The 19,196-nt window shown below is 45.0% G+C and overlaps 1 protein-coding gene across 2 annotated transcripts in view; it reads right to left on the reverse strand.

Moving 5' to 3' along the window:
- The window catches only part of afap1 (actin filament associated protein 1), a 51,649-nt gene that overhangs the window by 2,169 nt on the left and 30,284 nt on the right, over positions 1 to 19,196 (reverse strand). Inside the window, exons 7-16 of one of the 2 annotated variants that reach the window (XM_084541402.1) lie at positions 15,766 to 15,852; positions 14,357 to 14,432; positions 8,896 to 9,048; positions 7,656 to 7,867; positions 6,946 to 7,091; positions 6,152 to 6,266; positions 1,945 to 2,074; positions 747 to 911; positions 471 to 661; positions 199 to 366 (exon numbers count right to left, since the gene is read on the reverse strand). In XM_084541402.1, the coding sequence (XP_084397528.1) occupies positions 199 to 366; positions 471 to 661; positions 747 to 911; positions 1,945 to 2,074; positions 6,152 to 6,266; positions 6,946 to 7,091; positions 7,656 to 7,867; positions 8,896 to 9,048; positions 14,357 to 14,432; positions 15,766 to 15,852 (1,443 nt within the window). Of the gene's footprint in view, positions 1 to 198; positions 367 to 470; positions 662 to 746; positions 912 to 1,944; positions 2,075 to 6,151; positions 6,267 to 6,945; positions 7,092 to 7,655; positions 7,868 to 8,895; positions 9,049 to 14,338; positions 14,433 to 15,765; positions 15,853 to 19,196 lie in introns of both variants that reach the window. The other variant, XM_084541401.1, reaches the window with a different exon arrangement.

Here is a 19,196-nt window from a genome sequence, read left to right on the forward strand (position 1 = left end):
TCCCTGCTGATTTGCTCATCTACATATGTACTAACTGTTATGGCCTGGATTCTGAGAACTGTGCTTCAGCCTAACATGTCTTCACGAATCCGACCTTGCGTGAAAAGACCAAGCACAAACTGACGCAAAGCATGCATGCAATGTTTTTGGTCGTACGGACCACAGCTACGTCTACTCCCTAAGGGTGCGGGCTCTGACCTTAGCCTTCCTGAGGACGTGCCCGCGGACCGTCGAGGGCTTCTGGCCGCCCTGCTGCCGGCGGAGCAGCGACGCGCTGTTGACGGGCAGGGAGCAGGACTCCGTGTCGCTGGTGTCACAGCTGGAGAAGGGAGAAGACTCCTGCGTCCGTCTCAGCATGGCCGGCGACTGCGCACACGGATATTCAAAATCAGAACTACAAACGCGGTGGCATGCACCCGTCAAGGATCACAAAAGAACCTCAAAACGACAAACGTCGTTGGCGTCCTGACCTGGAGGCCAGAGGAGCCAGCTTTCGGTTCGATGGTGAGGCCCAGGGTGACCCCTCCGCTCAGGGCTTTCTTCAGGCTCTCCTTCACTTCTGTCAGCTCCAGCTCCAGGTTCACGCGCTCCTCCTCCTTCTTCCTGCACTCGTCCTCCACCTTCTTCAGCCGCTCCGACAGAGAGGCTTGTGAGCGTTTGCCTGGTGGGTGAAGAGAGGAGGAATCAAGAGTTGCAAAGACTCTCCGCAAACACCCTCCTTCCCCGCTTCTTCAGCTTTCTCTTACCGGCGGCGGCCTCCACGGCGGTGCGCAGGTCGCTCCTATCCTTCTTCAGCTGGGTCAGATGGTTCCTGATCTCCTGCTTCTTCTTCATCAACTCTTCCTCCTTGGTCTGCAGTCGCTTGGCGTCAGCCTCCACGCGGTTCTTCCCGTACTTGCACTGCTCTGCATCTGCACAACAAAAGACTGGGTGTAAACAAGCCGGACTAAGGAGGCTGAAATCATCTGGCCCTTTCACAAAAGAACCTCTGCACAGCTGTGCTCTGGATGTGGTGCATGTCTTCATTTGCAACTTCTATTAGGTCATAGTCAAACAATGGCCACCAAAACCACACCCTCAACGCTGACACTCAATATCAACATGCTGTAAGTGGGGAAAAATGAAAGAGACAGCAAGGCGGTTATTATGAGGGCACTGTGAGATGCAAGCTACCCAGAAACCCACTGAACTCACAGCCACAGGCTTAAGCAGTCATTCATTACCGGGGCTATGCCGTGGAGGGCCGTGCGCGTCTGCGTGCGTCCGCGAAGGATCGCTCAATCACACCGCCGCTGACATTTTCAAATTCAATACACTCATTAGCCGGTGGAAATATGAGAAGCGTGCGGCGCGCTCTAAATCCGACACACGCTGCACGCGCAATTTCCATTCCGACATCGTGGGAGGAGTGACGAGCTATGCAAGCGGTTGCAATGCGGCCCTCCGCGTTTACACATTAGGCGAAGACAAAAAAAATAAATAAAAAAATCTATTCTGAGCCGCAGGGATTAGCACGACCGCATTTCACCAGTGAGCTGGACCCTGCTTCTGCTATCCCGTCTGTTCTAGGGTTACCCCGGTGCTGGCAGGAGGCTCACGTCTGGCCTGCATGCGTCACATGGATAAAGGGTTTTTTAGATATTCAAGTTATTTACCCCCCCCCCCCCCCCAAACCGACTGTAATTTGGACATCCTGCATTTTCCAAATTTCTGTGGAGGAGAGTTTTGCTAGAAAGCAATCAGTGGTGGTGAGGCTGGGACAAGGAGGCCAGACATACTGTCTGCTGCTCACTGACAGCACGAGACCTGACTGCATAAAGGTGGACCGCTTGTAAAAATGTCAGCGTGCTAATGATATTTCAGCTTTGGTCTGCACTAAACCGGACTGCCAGTTTGACTTTGTGCTGCGTAACTACGAAAAGCTCCTCTGACGTCCACACTTACTGGAGTTGTTGCGTTTCAGAGACGCCGTCCCGTTTGTCCCATTGACTCCCGTCTTCTTGGGCTGATTCTTCGGTTCCGCCTTCTGTTTCGATGCCACCCCATTGGTTGTTGCTCCCTTCTTTCCCTTAAACTGTTTGGAGCAGGACAAGGAGGGGGGGACAATTAACCGTTATATTTTATCTTAGAAAAGTTAATACACTACATAAACAATATACATGTACCTTACGAAAGAAAGAAAATAACTGGTGCGCACACCGTCACTCCTGTTTCATTGCTTGCTTTTTAACAGTAGTTACTTTAACCCTGCAGGGCAACAGCATGAATTTCAATAGTTTTTTTTACAACTCCGTTTTGGTCTCCACCAGAGCCTAGGGAACATATCTGGCTCTTTAGTTGGCAAATGCTCCACTATATACACTAGCTAGTAGCTACAGTTGTGTGCCTGCTGTTTTGTGCTTAGCAGGTATTACGTAGTTGGATCTTTTTTTTCTTTTTATTGAGTTTTCAGTTCTTTTTTCCAACAAAAAAAAGGTGTCAAGAGCACTGTATAAAGATAATCATCCTGGTTCGCAAGTCCAACAGGGATTTTACCCAAATACAGTGCAACAAAAGAAAAATCGACTTTTAGACCGAAGATTTTAAAATCAAATTTTACACAGCTTTTGCTGCAAAAAGAAAATTACCAGCTTCGACAACCAGTCAGTGCAGTTTCTATCAATGTCCGTCTTTTATCCTATTATCCTTTTAAGCCTTTGAAACAGAATGTGTCGAAGATGGCGCATTCGGATTACCGGAATTTGAAAGCCTTTATTGTCATTACACACGGTACAATGAGATTTAAAGAGCATCTCCTTAAAGTGCACACAGCAAAAACATACAATAAAAACATATAAATACGCAGTAAAAAGACACAAACAGACAGACAGAGACATTACGTCACGGTTTGCGCGGTTTTGGAGAAATCCCATTAGCCTCTGTAAATAACTGTAAGATATCGAACGTGCCAGGTTTTCTGACATTTTAAAAGTCAAAATAAGAGTAAGAGAGAGAGAGAAAAAAGTCCAGGAAGACATTTTTAAACTTAGGCGTTAAAACACAGTTGTCAAACATGCGGCCCACGGGCCAAAAGCGGCCCACCAGAGAGACCCTCTGGCCTTAAAACCATGAATTTGCAAAGTGCAAAAATTACAGCGAATTACAGAGAAGACTCCACTGTTTTAGTAAGAGAAGTGGACAGAACACAACACTGAGACCCAGGACTAAACAGCAGACAGCAATGTGCTCAAATTGCACTTATTTTTCTTAGGAATTTTTTTTTAAGGATAGTTTATTGAATGTAAACAATTTACTTGTTCTTCTTTGCACTAAAACAAAAAATCTGGAGTTGTTGTTACTTTATGCTGTTAGCTTACTGGTCCCACCACCTTGAGATCAAACTGACTGCAGTGTATATTCTTCTGACCCAAGTTACTCATTCAACAGGGAATTGCAAGAATTCTTTTATTTTTTTTTTAATGGTGATCCTAACGTCAAGTTTCAAATCAGGCTGGCACTGTTGCACGCAGTCTGTCATACACCTCGCTGGGATAAAATCTACTTCTCACAGCGGAGCGGTGCTCTGTGGTCTCCGAGGCAATGTTAACACCCGTTGGCCGCGCTACACTCAGCACACACATCAAAGGGTGGCGGGAAGGAGGCGGAGCTCCGTACAACACCATGTGGTGAATTATATGGTCGCAAAGGCTGTGTGGCACTTACAGCAGGGCAGTAAAAATATAAATGGCACACACAGGCGACGCTTGTTGTATAAGGAGAAGGAAGATGGAAATGCAAGGAGCAACCGCATGAGCTCGAGCACCGAGTCGGTCCAGATATATACTGTACGCACCGCGCATATTTTAAGCTCAAAGTCTGTATTTAGGTCTTCAAACCAACCAGTCCATGTGGAGAGGTTTTTAAAAACATGGATCCGTTTTCAGACTTTATTGATATCAGCATCAGCTGTAAAAGTTCTGACCGGAGCATCTGTTATTAGATCTGAAGGACACGGTGAGCATTTCCAAAAGCCTGGACATGGGAGTGATTTCAGGCCCAGTCAAGGTAATAATGAAATTACTAAGGACTACACCAGAGGGGATACACCGCGATTCACGGGGCTGATGGGAAAGAGAGGTGGGCTCTTGGGTGGGCCAACATCAACACCTTATCTTGAGTGAGTTAAAGCGTACTCCTGCAGGAACAATAAACAGACTTTTCTCTTTCCCTCAGCCAAGAGACTGTCAGCTGACGTGCCGTATGCAAAGCAGGGAACTGAACGCATCAGCTTCAGGGTTTTCCCCGGGAAACAGTTAGAGCTGAAGCTGCTTTTGATGAGACTGGCCGATGCAAATAGACAGGACAGCATAACATTTGGCATTAGACATTAAGGCCGCAAGAGCTATACTGACAAACCCACAGATGATTATCACTTAACTCTGCAGTTATCTCCAGGTTAACCCCCTTTTAGAAACTTCCAGCTGCAGCCATTACCCGCTAAACGACTTATGGAGTGCATACTTTTCAGTTAGCGACAACAAAAAGGTAAAAGGAGAGTAAATGCTGAAGTTTCATTCATCATGTGGACACAATTCTGTGTGACTAACTGATCATGACAACATCAGTTTGTTTTTAAAGCTTCTTCCTCAGCTCACACAACATTTTACGTAATGTTTTTCAGATTTTCAGATGAGTTCCACCTGGTTTCAAGTGACATAATTTGGATGACCCGTTGCTTAGCGTCGCTTGGGACGTGCAAACAGGCAGCTGTGTGCTAACAAGTTAGCCACTTTATAAGATATTAATTGGGGTTGTTTTTTTTGTTTCCAGCATGACCGACTGTCCCTACGTAGCCAAAACTTTAATTGAAGGCAGCTTCATTACACACATCCAGTTGGTGGTTATTAAACTCACTGCTGCTTGTGGTTTTGTTGCATGTATCTTTGTTTTCGATGCACATTTGAGGTTGACGGACTTCGCCTCCACTCCCTAAAACGGAGGGAATGTACAGTTAATCCTAGACAAGGCTCATTTAAGGTACTGCGGGACATAGACGCCGTAATCTACGTATGGCCGATTGAACCCTATAATCTATAAAGTAGAAATCAACGTTTCTAGAGTCTACTACCTGATGGACTACTTTTAAAGTCGTTGCCGTCTGATTTTCAACCCAATGCTTGCTTTGTATTCTACAGAGGAATCATGTTTGTCTCCTGACATTAGAAGAGGCTGATTGCTTTAGCTGAGGTGACCTGTCTCCACCCTACAATGCATGGGCCTGACCAAAATGACCAAGTATTTTTCCAGGAATATCCTGGTGCTCACTAAACATGGGCAAAGGATAGCCCAAACTGAGCTAGACAGACTGCTGAATGCAAAAGAGCAAGAGAAAAAAAGAATGTAAAGGTTGAGTGAGTAGAGTACAGTGTTAGTCACCTGAGCAGTGGCTTTAGTTTTAGAATCAGCAGTGAGGAACTTGGAAGAGACTTTAGGAACAGGGGTTTTGTAGTGGCCGGCAGAGGCGGAGGAAGAGGAAGCAGCGGGAGCAGAAGAAGAGGTGGTGTTCTTAGGAGGGTAGCGGGTGGCCAGCTTGGGCGAGGGCATGTTCTCATAGAGGTCTGTGTTCTGGTATTGAGCCTCCTCTTTCAGCTGGCGCCCCCTTGTGCTGGGACTGGAGTACGCCACCTCCGGCTCCTTGAGTTAGACCACGCAAGCATGCAAGCAAGCAAAGCAGTAGGGAGAGAGAAAGGTAGTGGGGGAACAGGAGTGAAGGAGGATAGTTATATAACGTTAGTAGCGTCCATACGTCAATATGTGACATTACTCATAATAGGCCTTCCTAATAGAAGCACAACCAGGAGTACCCATTTAATTAAAGGTACGGCATGTAACACAGTTACAACCATACTAACCATCTAAATGTAAGCTTTTGACAAAGTTAAAAAGGAGGTTTAGGAAAGCAAAGGGGGGTGAATTATAAGGGTTAATGGGAAAATGAGATCCACAGATCACATATGACTGAAGGTTTTAGAACCTACGCCCTTATTGTTATACTGAAAATATGAAAGTTAGCAAAAAGAAAAGAGTCAAGGTGAAGTATCAGATAGACGTGATACCGTGAGCTGAGCTGCAGTAGCTCGCTCTTTACACCAACAAGCAGGCGTGTCCTTACCATTCCATTTATGGGCACGTCGTCATAGTGCAGGGCCATGCCGGTGGGGCAGGCGTAGCCGTTGACTGGGTTGTCCAGGTAGGGGTTGGGAGAGACGGCGCGCTTGCTGGTGAAACTGGAGATAAAACACAGGTATCTTCTTTTTAGGCTTGTGTCACAGACCATACACTGCATGTACTGTAAACGGTGGACACAGAAACGCAAGGTCGCTAGGTGCAAACTCCTTCTCATTCAAATAGTGTCACTGCTCCTGCTCCACCAAAAGCAAAACCCAAGGCTTTAAAACGGTAAATCCGCAAACCAATGAAGCTACGTCCATCTTTTGCATACAGTCTGTGTCACAGGCTGCAAACAGCCCCACAACAATGCACTGTACAGTTGTCAGTGACAGCAATATGCAAGCCTTGGGTCACAACAGTGTCTGAATACGAACTGAAAGTCATTCAAATGAGACATTTTCTATCATCATTGTCAATCTGCAGCAGCTTGTACACCCTGCTAGCATGATTGTACGACCTGCTAGGTTTTTTTTCCCCACCAAAACAAAAGTAGCTAGGTGGATTCTCTGCAACTCACTCATAAGCAGAAAGGGCAAGTCTGAAAAGGGGTTAAGGTTGTCGGGAAGCAGTTTTCAAAAAAGTGGAGCAAAACCAAATATTACTACTCTTTACTCTATCCCTAAAGATTGTTCAGTCAATAGATAGACAGATCGATCTAGCAATCCTAAGTGGCAATGTTCTCCAAGTATTAGACAGAAAATGATAAACATCAAGCAGTAAATGTATGTCCCTCACCAGAAGGACTGCTTGGCCAGCTGGATGACGTTGGCAGTGGTCTCGACGTCGATGTAATCGTAGTGCAGCGTGGCTGGGTCTGTGGTGGAGCCGGTCTCGGCCAGTAAAACCCCCAGCCAGCGACCCATCTCCTCAGAGGAGGAGGCCTGGAGGAAGAAATGCAGCCACAGCGGTTCAACGTAGAGCATAGAGCAGCTGTACAGTTGAAATGGAAACCAGCGCTACTGCCTCGTAGCTGGTGGATGTCAGAGCCTTATTTGAATAAATTCCGCTAGGGCATCCATGCTAATGTGAGAGCCAGATATACAGCATATATAGACTACAGACAATGGGAAAATCTTAAAATATAAGTTTTAATTCTAAATAAATACTAATAATGTGTTGAAATGTAAAGAATTTTAGCATTGTTGTAGGAACTGACCACTCCTTGCATGCTACCGTCCATCAGAGGTTTAGTAATGATATGGTTTTACAGGAAAAAGAAAGTCAAGTCACATAGCGTGCAGACTATATGAAGAAACTGGCAAATGGAGGAAGTTGGTACACACACAACAACATCAAACAAACAGACACAAGTCACTGGCGGTTTAACCACATGACAGGAAAACCAAGAACAAGGAGGAAAACATGGCCGGCGGAGTTTGCTTGCACCACCATGACTGTGTTCTGATGCCGTTTGAGGTATCACGTGAACCGGAACCACAGCTCACCTCCAGCACGGCCACTTCTTGACCGTTGCGAAGCAGTCGGAAGGCAAAGGGGTGCTTGTGGTCGAGGCCGGGGCTGACGTCGCAGCCTCGGAGGGGCAGCGAGGCGATGTGGCTCTTCAGGTCGTCGCGGTCCTTGTGCAGGAGCAGCTGGTTGTCCTTCAGGCGGCACCAGCGCTCCCGCCAGCGGTTGTTGGAGAGCACGTTCAGGTAGCCTGTCAGTTAAAACACGCACAGTCAAGGGTCATTTAAGGTACTACGGGACATAGATGCCATGACCTACGTACGTAGCCTACGGCATTTATACTTGTGCGCCCGTCAGTCTGGCTCGCTCTGTAATAACACCACCCAAACACTAGTCGGCGCTGTGTCTCTTTTGCCAATCAGGTTAATTTTTGTTTCCACTTCCTGCTTCACTTTCAACAATGGCAACTGAAACTTTCGCCAAAATTTTGTCGAAGACGAGTCGTACAAATGTTTGTATTGCTGAACCACGTCACTGAACCTTTCCTTGATGTGTTCCATCTTTATTGATGCAAAACAATCAATTTGGAGTTTGCATGTTCTCCCTGTGTCCGCGTGGGTTCTCTCCAGGTACTCCAGCTTCCTCCCACCGTCCAAAGACATGCTGGTTAGATTCACTGGTGTCTACACTGGCCGTAGATGTGAGTGTGAATGGTTGTCTGTCTCGCTGTGTTAGCCCTGGCGACTTGTCTAGGGTGTACTCCGCCTCTCGCCCAATGACAGGGACAAGCGCCTCCAGAAAACGAACGAATCAGTGAATGAATGGCTGTTATTTGCCCGAAAATGTGTAATTTTCAAAGCCAAATCAAACTTCTCAGGCCTGTCTCCTAATTTACGCTTGATTAAATTCCACATTAAGAGAACGTAATTAGCTAAGATTTTTCTTGAGTGATGTAGGCTATTATTTTATCCGCTCACTAACTATCCGCTAGCATGTTTATTTTCTTAAAGAAGAGGCCTGTCTGACCCGTAGATTAACATCGGTGCCTGTGGACATAAATGCAGTTCTGCACATATTTGTAGACGAGACATCTTTAACAGAAGTCTGGAACCCGAATTATTATCACAGTTGTGTCCAGATCAACTCAGTAAAGACCTCTGGATGCAAACGTACAAAATTCAAATTATCTAAAGCTTGTTTCATGTGGTTTGACCTCACGGACATGGTCAAATGTCTCCAGGATTCAACCCTGAATTGGCTTTATGCCACGTGTCTTACCACACGTGGGTACGTCTTCCTCCGCCGACGAAGTCTGTTCATCCGTGGACGGCTTCTTCTTCCCCAGCCCTATGATCTTGGTGATCTTCTTGCCGGCTCCCTTCCCCACGGTGCCGGTCTTCTGCTCCGACTTTGAGTTTTTCTTCCCTTTCCCTGAAACAAACGGAGAGGAAGGGGAAATAAGCAAAACACGGCGTAATGTGCTCGTGGAAGGACTCCTGCAGTCCTAATGCGCCTTATCGTCGTCATCTAAACAGGGGGAATTACCATAGAGATGTTACGTGTTCATTTATGTTGATTTAATTATGTTTGGATGCTTTTGTAATACTGTAAGAGAAGAGAAGAGAGAGAAAGTGCAACCTTAGACTTCCACTATAAACAAGCATGAGTTCAGGATTGGTTGCACTGGGTATAATCAGACCCTTGTGGGTTCAAGAGGCCTTTGTTGGTGAATTAAGAGTCATTTTAAAAATCCCAGCATCCCCGCTAGTCTGAGTGGGCCGGTCTGAGCTGGCCTAGTTTCTGCCCAAAGACAGAAAGGGAGGAGAATGACGGTGCACATTCTGCTGGAAGGATGGCTAACGTCTCAGGTAGGTCTGGTCTCAGGAAGCCATGTATGAGTCGCTCTGTCTGTCTGTCTGTCTTTGAGGAGAATAGCTTGGCTCACTTCGTTTAGTAGATACCGCGGTCTTCGGTGCGTTTCGGTGGACGCGAAAGAGAATCCGAGTGAGAAAAACTAAGCCTCAGTGTGGCTGCGTCTGTGTTATGAAGGGAAGAACAAACTCTAAATCTGACTTCTAACCCGTCTCCGCTGCCAGATATCGAGGCAAAAGAAACAGTGAAGAAGAAGAAGAAGAAGAAGAAGAAGTGGGGGAGGACGATATAAAGCATTCTCCCTTGCTTAGGTCATACCAAGCGTCTGGACGGATTCTAGACACACATGTGCATTCAGAAATATGCTGCATATAATCACCGGGCCTGCTTTACACACACACGCGCACACACACTTGCAAGAATCAAACACTAGCCGTTGAAAACTAATGAACGGTAGTCCAGAGTGATACGGCAATGACAGAAACTCTTTGTGTTCGATTCTTTCCGGCGCTTACGGGCTCAGGTTTCAACATTTTTTCCACATCACGTCATGATGCGACAACTACCGCGGCGACCGCCCTTAATTAAATAGGAAGCCGTCTGCTCTCGATCTGAGTCCCAGGGGTTTTTCTCACAGTGCAAAAAGTATACAAGCACACACACAATGCAAGGCCTGAGGTGGAAAGCTTTTTTTAAAAAAGGCATTTACTATTATTATTATTATTATTCGTATTATTATTATTATTCAAATGATCAAAAGAAGAGGAGTGGGAAAACTCTGATCAGGTAAATTTATATAAGCCATGGAAAGAGTGTTGCTGATTAAGCTCAAAGGAGGAATGAAGGATGTGAAGACTAAGAAGTTCATTATGTTTCATGATCATCTATTATGTTTAATGGGTGACAGCGCAGTACTAGAAACACCTGCACTCACTATGGTTTTATGATTAGCTCGTCATCAGATCATCCCAAAGTTATAAAATCCGGCAACATTAATATGTCCTAACGGATCAAAACCAAAGTCGGTGTTCGGCAATGAGCCATAACATTATGACCACTTGCCTAATATCGTGTGGTTCCCTCGTTTCGCGACACAAAACAGCCCTGACTTGTTGAGAGATGCGTACACTTGCCATTTGTCCAGCTAATCCTGCAGGTGTTCGATTGGGCCGAGATCATGGAGATTTAGAGACCGACTTAACACGTGTTCCTCAAACCATTTCGTCAACCATTTTCAATTTATGGCATTATACATCAGGGAACCATAGACCAGGACCATAGACCCCGTAACCTACGTACATAGCCCTTGCTGGTGCGAGCCATTTTTATTTGTATGCTTGTCAGTCTGGCTCGCTCTATAACAAAACTACCCAAACGCTAGTGGGAGCCGTGTCTTTGTCTTTTTTTGCCACTCGGGTTAATTTTCGTTTCTACTTCCTGCTTCACTTTCAACAATGGCGACTTGTACCTCCGAAACTCCTCAGTTAACCTTTCCTTGATGTGTTCTATCTTTATTGATCCAATACAATCAATTAAAAAACTGCAGAGATGGAGAAACAGACGGAAATACTAAAGCGGAAACACGCTACTACCAAGCGGACCAATCACAGCTCTTGTGGTCTGCGTCGCCGTGGTAGGTAGTTACATTTCTGGGAAAGTGCATGTCAGGCTAAGTCGTTAGGGTCTGTGTAGGGTCCGTGCTGTCGCCGTAGCTACAGGGTCAAATTGCCGCAGAAGCATAAACCGCGCCGTATGGATGTCAAAGATGTCCACATGAATGGCAGGACCCTAAGACTCCCAGCCGAACTTAGGCCAAAGCATCACACTGCCTCTGCTGGCTTACTTTCTTCCCACAGTGCATTCCAATGCTACGTGGTCTCCAGGTAAACCATCACATCTCTTTGGATAGCCGTAACAGTTTGACTCAAATTACTACAATTTCCCAGTTTTCCGGCGTCTAAAACATCAACATTCTGGCAGATATATAAAATAACGGCTGGTTGGCCTTCTCTTCCACGGCATAACATGTTCACACTGGATAACTGCTGCAATGCCAACCGGACTGCAGTATTTTGGTGAATAAATTATTTTCTTTCAATGTTGTATCTGATTCTGATCATGATGCACAACAAAGTCAGAGTAAATGAAAAGCTGCTGTTTTTTTTGTTTTTTGTTTTTTAATGATTCCAACCTTGTGAATTCTCGACGCCGCAAACCATGAAAGCAGTACCTCTCTGGAGAAACAATCAACAATTCTGTGTGATTTTCTTAAGCTCATCTGGGAGATCACTGCCGAACCCATTTCTTCATTTCCCGTAGTTCCACACAAAAAAAAGAAAGACGTGTAAACATGGCTTGCACAACCGTGTTCATGAATCACAGCTCTTAGCTAACTCCACAAAGACCCAACTGGATAGAAGATTTGAAATGAGCTGCTCGTGGGAAATCTGTTTCAGACTGAATACTTGGAAAAATTAAACAATTTAAACTGAGAAAAAAAAAAATAATAGTGTTAAGTTATAGTTGACAATCCAAGCAACTGAGCTGACAAGTAAAATGAGATTTCTCTCCCAGAGGAATTTTGCCTGCTGAGCAAACAAACTGTAAATAATAGGAGACTCTTTCCAGTGTGTCTCTTTGTTTTGGCGCGTAGTTCTCCAGGGGAAGACCATCCCTTCGTAAAAACTGTGTTAAATAAATCCAAATGCTCATTCTTCAGGCTTCACGCAGCATTAGCCAAAGGCTGACCCTTCCAGAGCATGCAGAGATTCCTCTCTGAATTATGAGACAGATTACGTGAGAAAGGGGGTCATAATTTAACATTTAGAATTGGGTCCAACATGAGAACAATCCTCGTTGGCTCCGAGAAACAATGATATTGATGATGCCCCCGTCCAACTTGACCGTTGTTTTGTGCTTTAGCTTTAGGGCTACAATTAAAGGTACTGGGTGAATGCAGTGCAGTTTATGATGGGGATTTTGCTCTATAAAAAAAAAAAAAGATGAATTCTCAACTAAACACATAACCATCTGCAGATGTAGAAACATCACCCAAGTCAAGCTGCACTTAGCAACTTTGTCTGGAGCTTTCAACTGTATCATACTCTCCTTATTGGGCCAGTTTGTCAATTTGCAATGGAAATGGATCTGTTGACGTGCAAGCTCGGTAGCTATTCTGATTTAATCTAATGTTTACTTTTCTCTCATTGTTTATGAAAGCTGTACAACAGAGTTTAAAGTCTTGATGGAGCCTTTTGATACGAACCCATTGTGTGCCCATATAGGACCTTGAGAGGTCTGCAGGAGGTTTGCTGTGGCGTCAGCAGAACCTCAGCTTGCATTCTGGGAACTTGGGTCTAGCTATGAGTGTTTGATTTCCTAATTATTTTACCCGCAAATCAGTCCAATTTAAGGCTCATAAAAGCCCTGCAAGGGCCCTCAAAATAGCTTGATTGCTGGACAAGAACTAATCTGGGTAAGCCTCCGGACCCAGAAGCCATCCCATACAGACCCGGACCTACAGCCAAAAAAGCAGGTTATGATTTAAAACTTGACCGGGTGCTCTACTTATTTTAACCGGCGCAGCTTCCATAGTGGTTTAGCGGATGAGATAAAAACGCACAATTTGCATGAGACTTAGGCTATCCAACGAGATAACGCTCGGCCAATCGAGCCTGTGCACGGCAGGCGGTAAACACATGCAGACAGACGAGAGAGAGAGTTAGAGGCAAGCCACACATGAACAGACGGTAGAAAGAAAAAGAAAGATAGCGACACGCGTAGAGAAAACAACGACCGAGTGTTCAGTTGTTAAGCTGTGCTAAATTATTATCTGGAAAACTGGTTGAGACTGTTGAGTCAAGATGTGAAACAGAAAAATGGCAAAATTCAAGCTTTTCCTCCCTTCATTTTACTATTTTTTATGTTATTTTGAAAGTTAAGCACTTTATTTGAACGTTATCACATTTGATTTATTTTCTCTTATTTTGAAATGCAGCTCACTTTACATTACAGATATCTGCAATCAGAGATATCTGTTCAGTTTTATGTTATGAGTCTAAATAACTAATGTTGTCAAAATGTTTGCTAATTGTACTGAATTCATCTGATTTGACAGTCAGGTACTGATTAAATGCAGATGTTGGTACAACTACTAGGCTACGTAAATATACACTGCCTGGCCAAAAAAAAGGTCCCACACTCTCAAATTTCGCTGGACCACCTTTACCTTTGATTACAGCACGCATTTGCTGTAGCATTGTTTCGATAAGCTTCTGCAATGTCACAGTTCTTAATCCAGTTTTAGTAGTTTCTTCAATCTCCTTAGATGTTTTCTCTGCTTGATGCATGCCAATGATTTGAGCCTTCTCAAACAGACTAACATCTTTTCCACGACCACAGGATGTGTCTTTAGACATGGTTGTCTAAGAAATGAGAAGCTACTCATTGCATCAGTTGGGGTTAAATAACTTGTTGCCAGCTGAAAGATAATCACCCATGCAGTAGTTATCCAATAGGATGCTCCTATCTATTTGCGTAGTTAAATCTAGGTGGCGCCTTTTTTTTGGGGGGGGGGGGCTAGGCAGTGTATTTATCACACTAAACAGTTAGATATTATGAACTTTTCTTCAAGACATATTCTCAAAGTGGACCTCTTTAAAATCTAGCCGAATAGCCCTGCTCTCTGTGATCACTTGAATGATCTATGGCTCTTAATAGTAGAAACAGTTAAAGTCTTAGGCGTGGCAGACTGTCTCTGCTATAAAACACTAAGACATGTGAGTGAATCACTTCTGTTGGCAACAAACTTTTATGCCCTTGAAAAATATGATACACATCATTTGGTTACCATTGCTGTGACTCCCACCTTGGTCCTTGCAGTCGCTGTGTCCGTTCTCATGAGGCGCCTCGCCGTCTGAGCTGGGCCTGTCACACGATGCCTTCTGGCAGTACGAAGACCATGCAGAGGAGGAAGAATAGGTACTAAGTGAACAAAACTGTACTCTCCCGAAGACAGACAGGTCGATAAAAAAAATAAAAAAAAGGCATTACCGCACAAACACAGCTGTCTAATTACATTGTACATTGTAAAAACCCTTAGCAACATCTGCAACATGTTATAGATGAATAATTAGGCTGGGTTCGAGCGTGCTTTGCCAAGCCGGGAGAAGTTTGTCATTAAAGATCGTCTGATGTTGCTTATTTTCCACCACTAAAGGCACGTAGATAGATCAGGCGCGCATGTGCTCGGATCTGTGCGCGTGCATCCAGTTCTACCCCCTTTGAAAACCAATAACGCACTGTTTCCCCCTCGAGCTGCCTAAGTTTCCCCTCCTGTGTCACATGCAATTAACTGTTGTTTGGCAAACAGCTTTTACTACCCGGTGTGATTAGGTTTGATTATGCCAAGACAAGCTGTGTTCATGGGTTGACGGTATATTTGTAAATGTTTGTCTATTGCAGTGTGTTCATCTAAGGGCAATTTAGTCCAATTAAGCTATTATTGACATATGAGAAAGACATAAAAAAAAAAGTCTGTACTGTTGCCTGTAAGGTTCACAAGAGTTAACAATACTTCACTAGTGGGACATAAGGTACATAAGGTATAGAATTAGCTTGGGGTTTGATAGAATTTTGTCAGAACTTTTTCTTTTAATCTCTTCATTTTTAACAGCTAGCTAGCTAGCAAGATAGATAAATAGCTAGCTAGATAGCTGGGGTTTGATAGAATTTTGTCAAAACTTTTTCTTTTAATGTCTTCAGTTTTACCAGATAGCTAGCTAGCAAGATCGATCGCTAGCTAGCTAGATAGCTGGGGTTTGATAGAATTTTGTGAAAACTTTTTCTTTTAATGTCTTCAGTTTTACCAGATAGCTAGCTAGCAAGATTGATAGCTAGCTAGTTGGCTAGATAGCTGGATAGCTATATATCTGCTGTAAATTCAAGTTTGGACAGATGTTAGGGTGCAATGTCAAGATGTTGCGGACCCATTCACCCATTTAGATGGATGAAATCATTAAATCAAGCATTAATGTGTTCACCGGTAAAGAAGGGCTGATTTAAATACTGCCAGGTTTTTAAAAATATATTTTTTTATTATCAATTAGAATTTGCAAAGTAATTAAAGCTGTCAAAACGTGTAAAAATGTCCTCTGACATGCAGTGGAGTGAAGCGGAAAGTAAAACGTGGAGGGGTTGTTTCTGAATCACATGACGTCCCCAGGTACAAACTAACCCCGTGCGAATTGGGCTTATCTGCATTTTTTTCTTTTTTACCTTTTCCAGTTCAGGTTTGTGCACTGGAGATCCAGATCGAGCTCCGTCTGAGTCCAAACCCCCGTTAGCGCACACCTCTCTCATCACCTGGAAAACGCAAGGAAACACAACATGAACTAATGAGGTTGCTGTTCACATTATACAAGCGGAACATCTAACGCACATGAACGCTGCAGAGGGAGTTCAATCTATACATTCCAACGTCTGGGACCCAAACGTGATCAGATCATATGGGAGGACTCCCTGTTTAAAAATCCTAAAATATTTCCTTGCACAATTGCCACATAATTAAGCAGCTCTTTCCTTCAGTCTATGGATGCCTGGGGTAATGTGGGCCACATGTACGGTGAACTCCCTCCTCTCTCGTATCCCATCATGCAACTGAACGGCAGCCAAGGGATCATAAGGCAGTACAGCCCATGCAGCGGAGTAAGTACAGGACGGCGAGTGCATGCATGTGGTGTGCGGCAGCAGTTGGCGAAGGGGTGGAGCTGGTGGGTCTGCCACACACATTAGACACCACAGAGTTTTACTACATACATGGAATCCCTATACAATAAAGTCCAGCAGGGGTGAATGAGATCTGCAGGTCTCTGGACGGGGCGCCAGTGAGCATTACCCTGACCCTGTTGGATTTCACTTCTGGCAGCCCACCGTCAGATCTGGCAATGCTAGACGCGTGGCAGTGACAGGGATGTGTAGATGAGTGGCGGGCAACTGGGAAATGAGATTTCAGACAAACCGCTGTGTGCGCAATTTGGCTAATGTGTGACACACACACACACACACACACACAAACTCCCACTCGTCTTCTCCACAAGCATTCTGAACCATCTCTGGCCGCGCAGAGCTCCTCAGCTCATTGGTTTTGGCTCGGAGGGAGCATAATTGGGTTTCGCGGGGGAAATGACAGGCTGTGGCTCCATGGGTTTGGCTCGGAGAGCGGCTCAGAGGCTGGAGGAGAGCAAGGGGGAGATAGCAGCGTCGAGTCTGCCGGAGAGGCCGGGGCGCTGCGAAGGTTTGACGATGCACTACAAATCAATCTGCGTGGGTGCGTTGAGAGTGTGGGTGGTAGTCCTGGGCGCTGAAATGAACTCCCGATCGCCTTAAGTGGTTTTAATACATTCTGACCTCTCTGCCGTAGACGTTTCACATTTGTACGCACAATTCAGCTTTCATTATCAAGTAAGGGTGTGACCTCTTTGACGCAACATAAAATGACTGTCTTGGAGTTATATCTGATGATTTTTATTAAAGTTTAAAGGCTCCGGCTGCAAAAGAGATGCATTTAATTGATTTATGTTGATTTATTTTGGGCTATTTTAAAGGCTCGTGCAGGGGCGGGCAATGCAATCTCGATTTTTAAATGATGCAATGTGTGCAATGCTGAGTCCTTTGCCCTGCAACGTTAAACACAGCGACATGCACAGGATCACCATGCACCAGCTGTGAACCACCGTGCAACTTACTTTCCCCAAACTTTATGCAAACAGAAACAGAAACAGAAAGAAGAGAGAAGAACTGTTACATAAGCCAGAGAGACAAAGACAATCGGGTCGTCCTGCAGTAGGAGGCAGAAGTGAAGGAGGTTAAAAAAAAAAAACAACAAGAAAAGGGGGAAAATGGGGAGAGAAGTCTACCCGGTTTTCAAAAAGAGGACTGGGAAGGTTGAGGGGAATGAACTAAGGACACAGTATAGACATGTGTGTTCCATAAACACGTCGTTAGCAGACAGTGTCTGGGAGAAACATTACTGTAACTAGCCGGCTTTGGAAACCCTCAGGTACTCTCCCAGCTTTCCCCTTCACCCTCCTTTCTTCTTTTCTTCTTTCTGACTTCTTCTTTTAATTATTTTCTGCCTTTTTTTTTGTCCAATGCGATTTCACTGTTGTCATTAGGGTTAGGGTTGTTGTATGTCATTGTCGTATGTCAACTGATTCAACAAGGGTGGGGAAGTCTCCTAAGAAATCTGTATTTCCATCATCTAAATCAGCAATGTGAAATTCAAGATTGACTGTTTTGGAACTTTTATGCCTTAGGGGTAGAAGATGATCTCAAGAGAGCATGAGAGACAAAAGAAGAAGTGAGGGGAATAATGAATTGATGCAATATCTGCACACAGACACAAAGAAAACGCTAATCTTTCTGGCTGGATGTCGCTCTCACACACCCCGGGGCTTGAGGGAACACCGAGCACGCCAGGGAATGTTAACACTACATCACTCTGCCGCGAACGGCACGAACGCGGCGCACGGACGGGGCTGTTTCGCAAAGGAGGGCGTGAGCGCGGAGCCGCCGCCAACTGGATGTGATGAGCGCTGATTGCAGAGGCATGACGAACTGCATCGATTAAGCAAAACGACAAAAAAAAAAAAGCCCTGGAGTGATTGCGAGAGTGAAAAACCGACTGCCGCCGCGTTATCAACCCAACGTGTTTCCAATATCCAGGGCACCTGACTAAACACTCGCCCAGGCCCGGCTCCTCCGAGCAACAATTAGTGCAGCCGTTGCCATAGTTTGGGCGGCGCGGAGGTTTGTATATTTTCACGGGTCTAGACGCGACTGCCTGCAGATACCTCGGCCCTGACAAGGTTAACTGCGGCAGCCAGTCAATAAACAATGGCTAATTACCATATGGGAGGAGTAATTGAATCAAGAAGAATAAAACACTAACAGTTTTGATCTTTGCTTCCTGACTGCCGTAAACATGACACAGCTGAAACTTCAAGAACACAGACAGAAAGCAAATAGTAAGACCAGTGTTTCAATCAATGGTCTGTGGGGCAGAAATTGCTCCAGGGGAGAATGAAATTCTCTTGTTGGTAAAATTGCAGAAAAGGGGAAGTGAGTTGGCGGAGGCTTTAAGCAAAAATGCACGAGGAGAGATCTTTAAATAGCACACAATTGGTTGTCTAAGACAAACAAGAAATTCCAGGAGATTCTCAGGAGATCTGAGGAGAGCAGAGGTGAGGAGGAAGAGGGGGCTGAGTTTTTTTTTGTTTTTTTGTTTTATTTAAACCAAAGACCAGATGAGGCCCATCTCTTCCCCTCCTCTGGCTGAAACACAGAGGTGCTGGCACCGCACCGACAACAAACGGACGCCGGGGGTTGAAAAGCAGAAAAGGTTTATTTGATGTCGGTTTGTTTTGCAGACTCGTTGATCTGCCGGCGTGAAAGATCAGAGGGCCAGAAGGAAGACGAGGTTGGGGGGAGGGGGGAGGGGCAGAGAAAGACTGTTTGATGAGACGGAGAAGAGACGGGATCAGAGGAGGACCACTGAGCAAACATCTTCACATCAGAGAGAAACAGGCAGAGCTTCTTAACAAACGAGTTACGCAACATCAGGAAGAAGGCCCGTCCTCGAGAACAAAAGCCATTCTTACTGGCACTGGGAAAATGGAAGTAAAGTGCATCTAATTTTACCTCAGTGA

The sequence above is a fragment of the Chelon labrosus genome (assembly GCF_963514085.1).
Source record: "Chelon labrosus genome assembly, chromosome: 1".
Taxonomy (NCBI): Eukaryota; Metazoa; Chordata; class Actinopteri; order Mugiliformes; family Mugilidae; genus Chelon; species Chelon labrosus.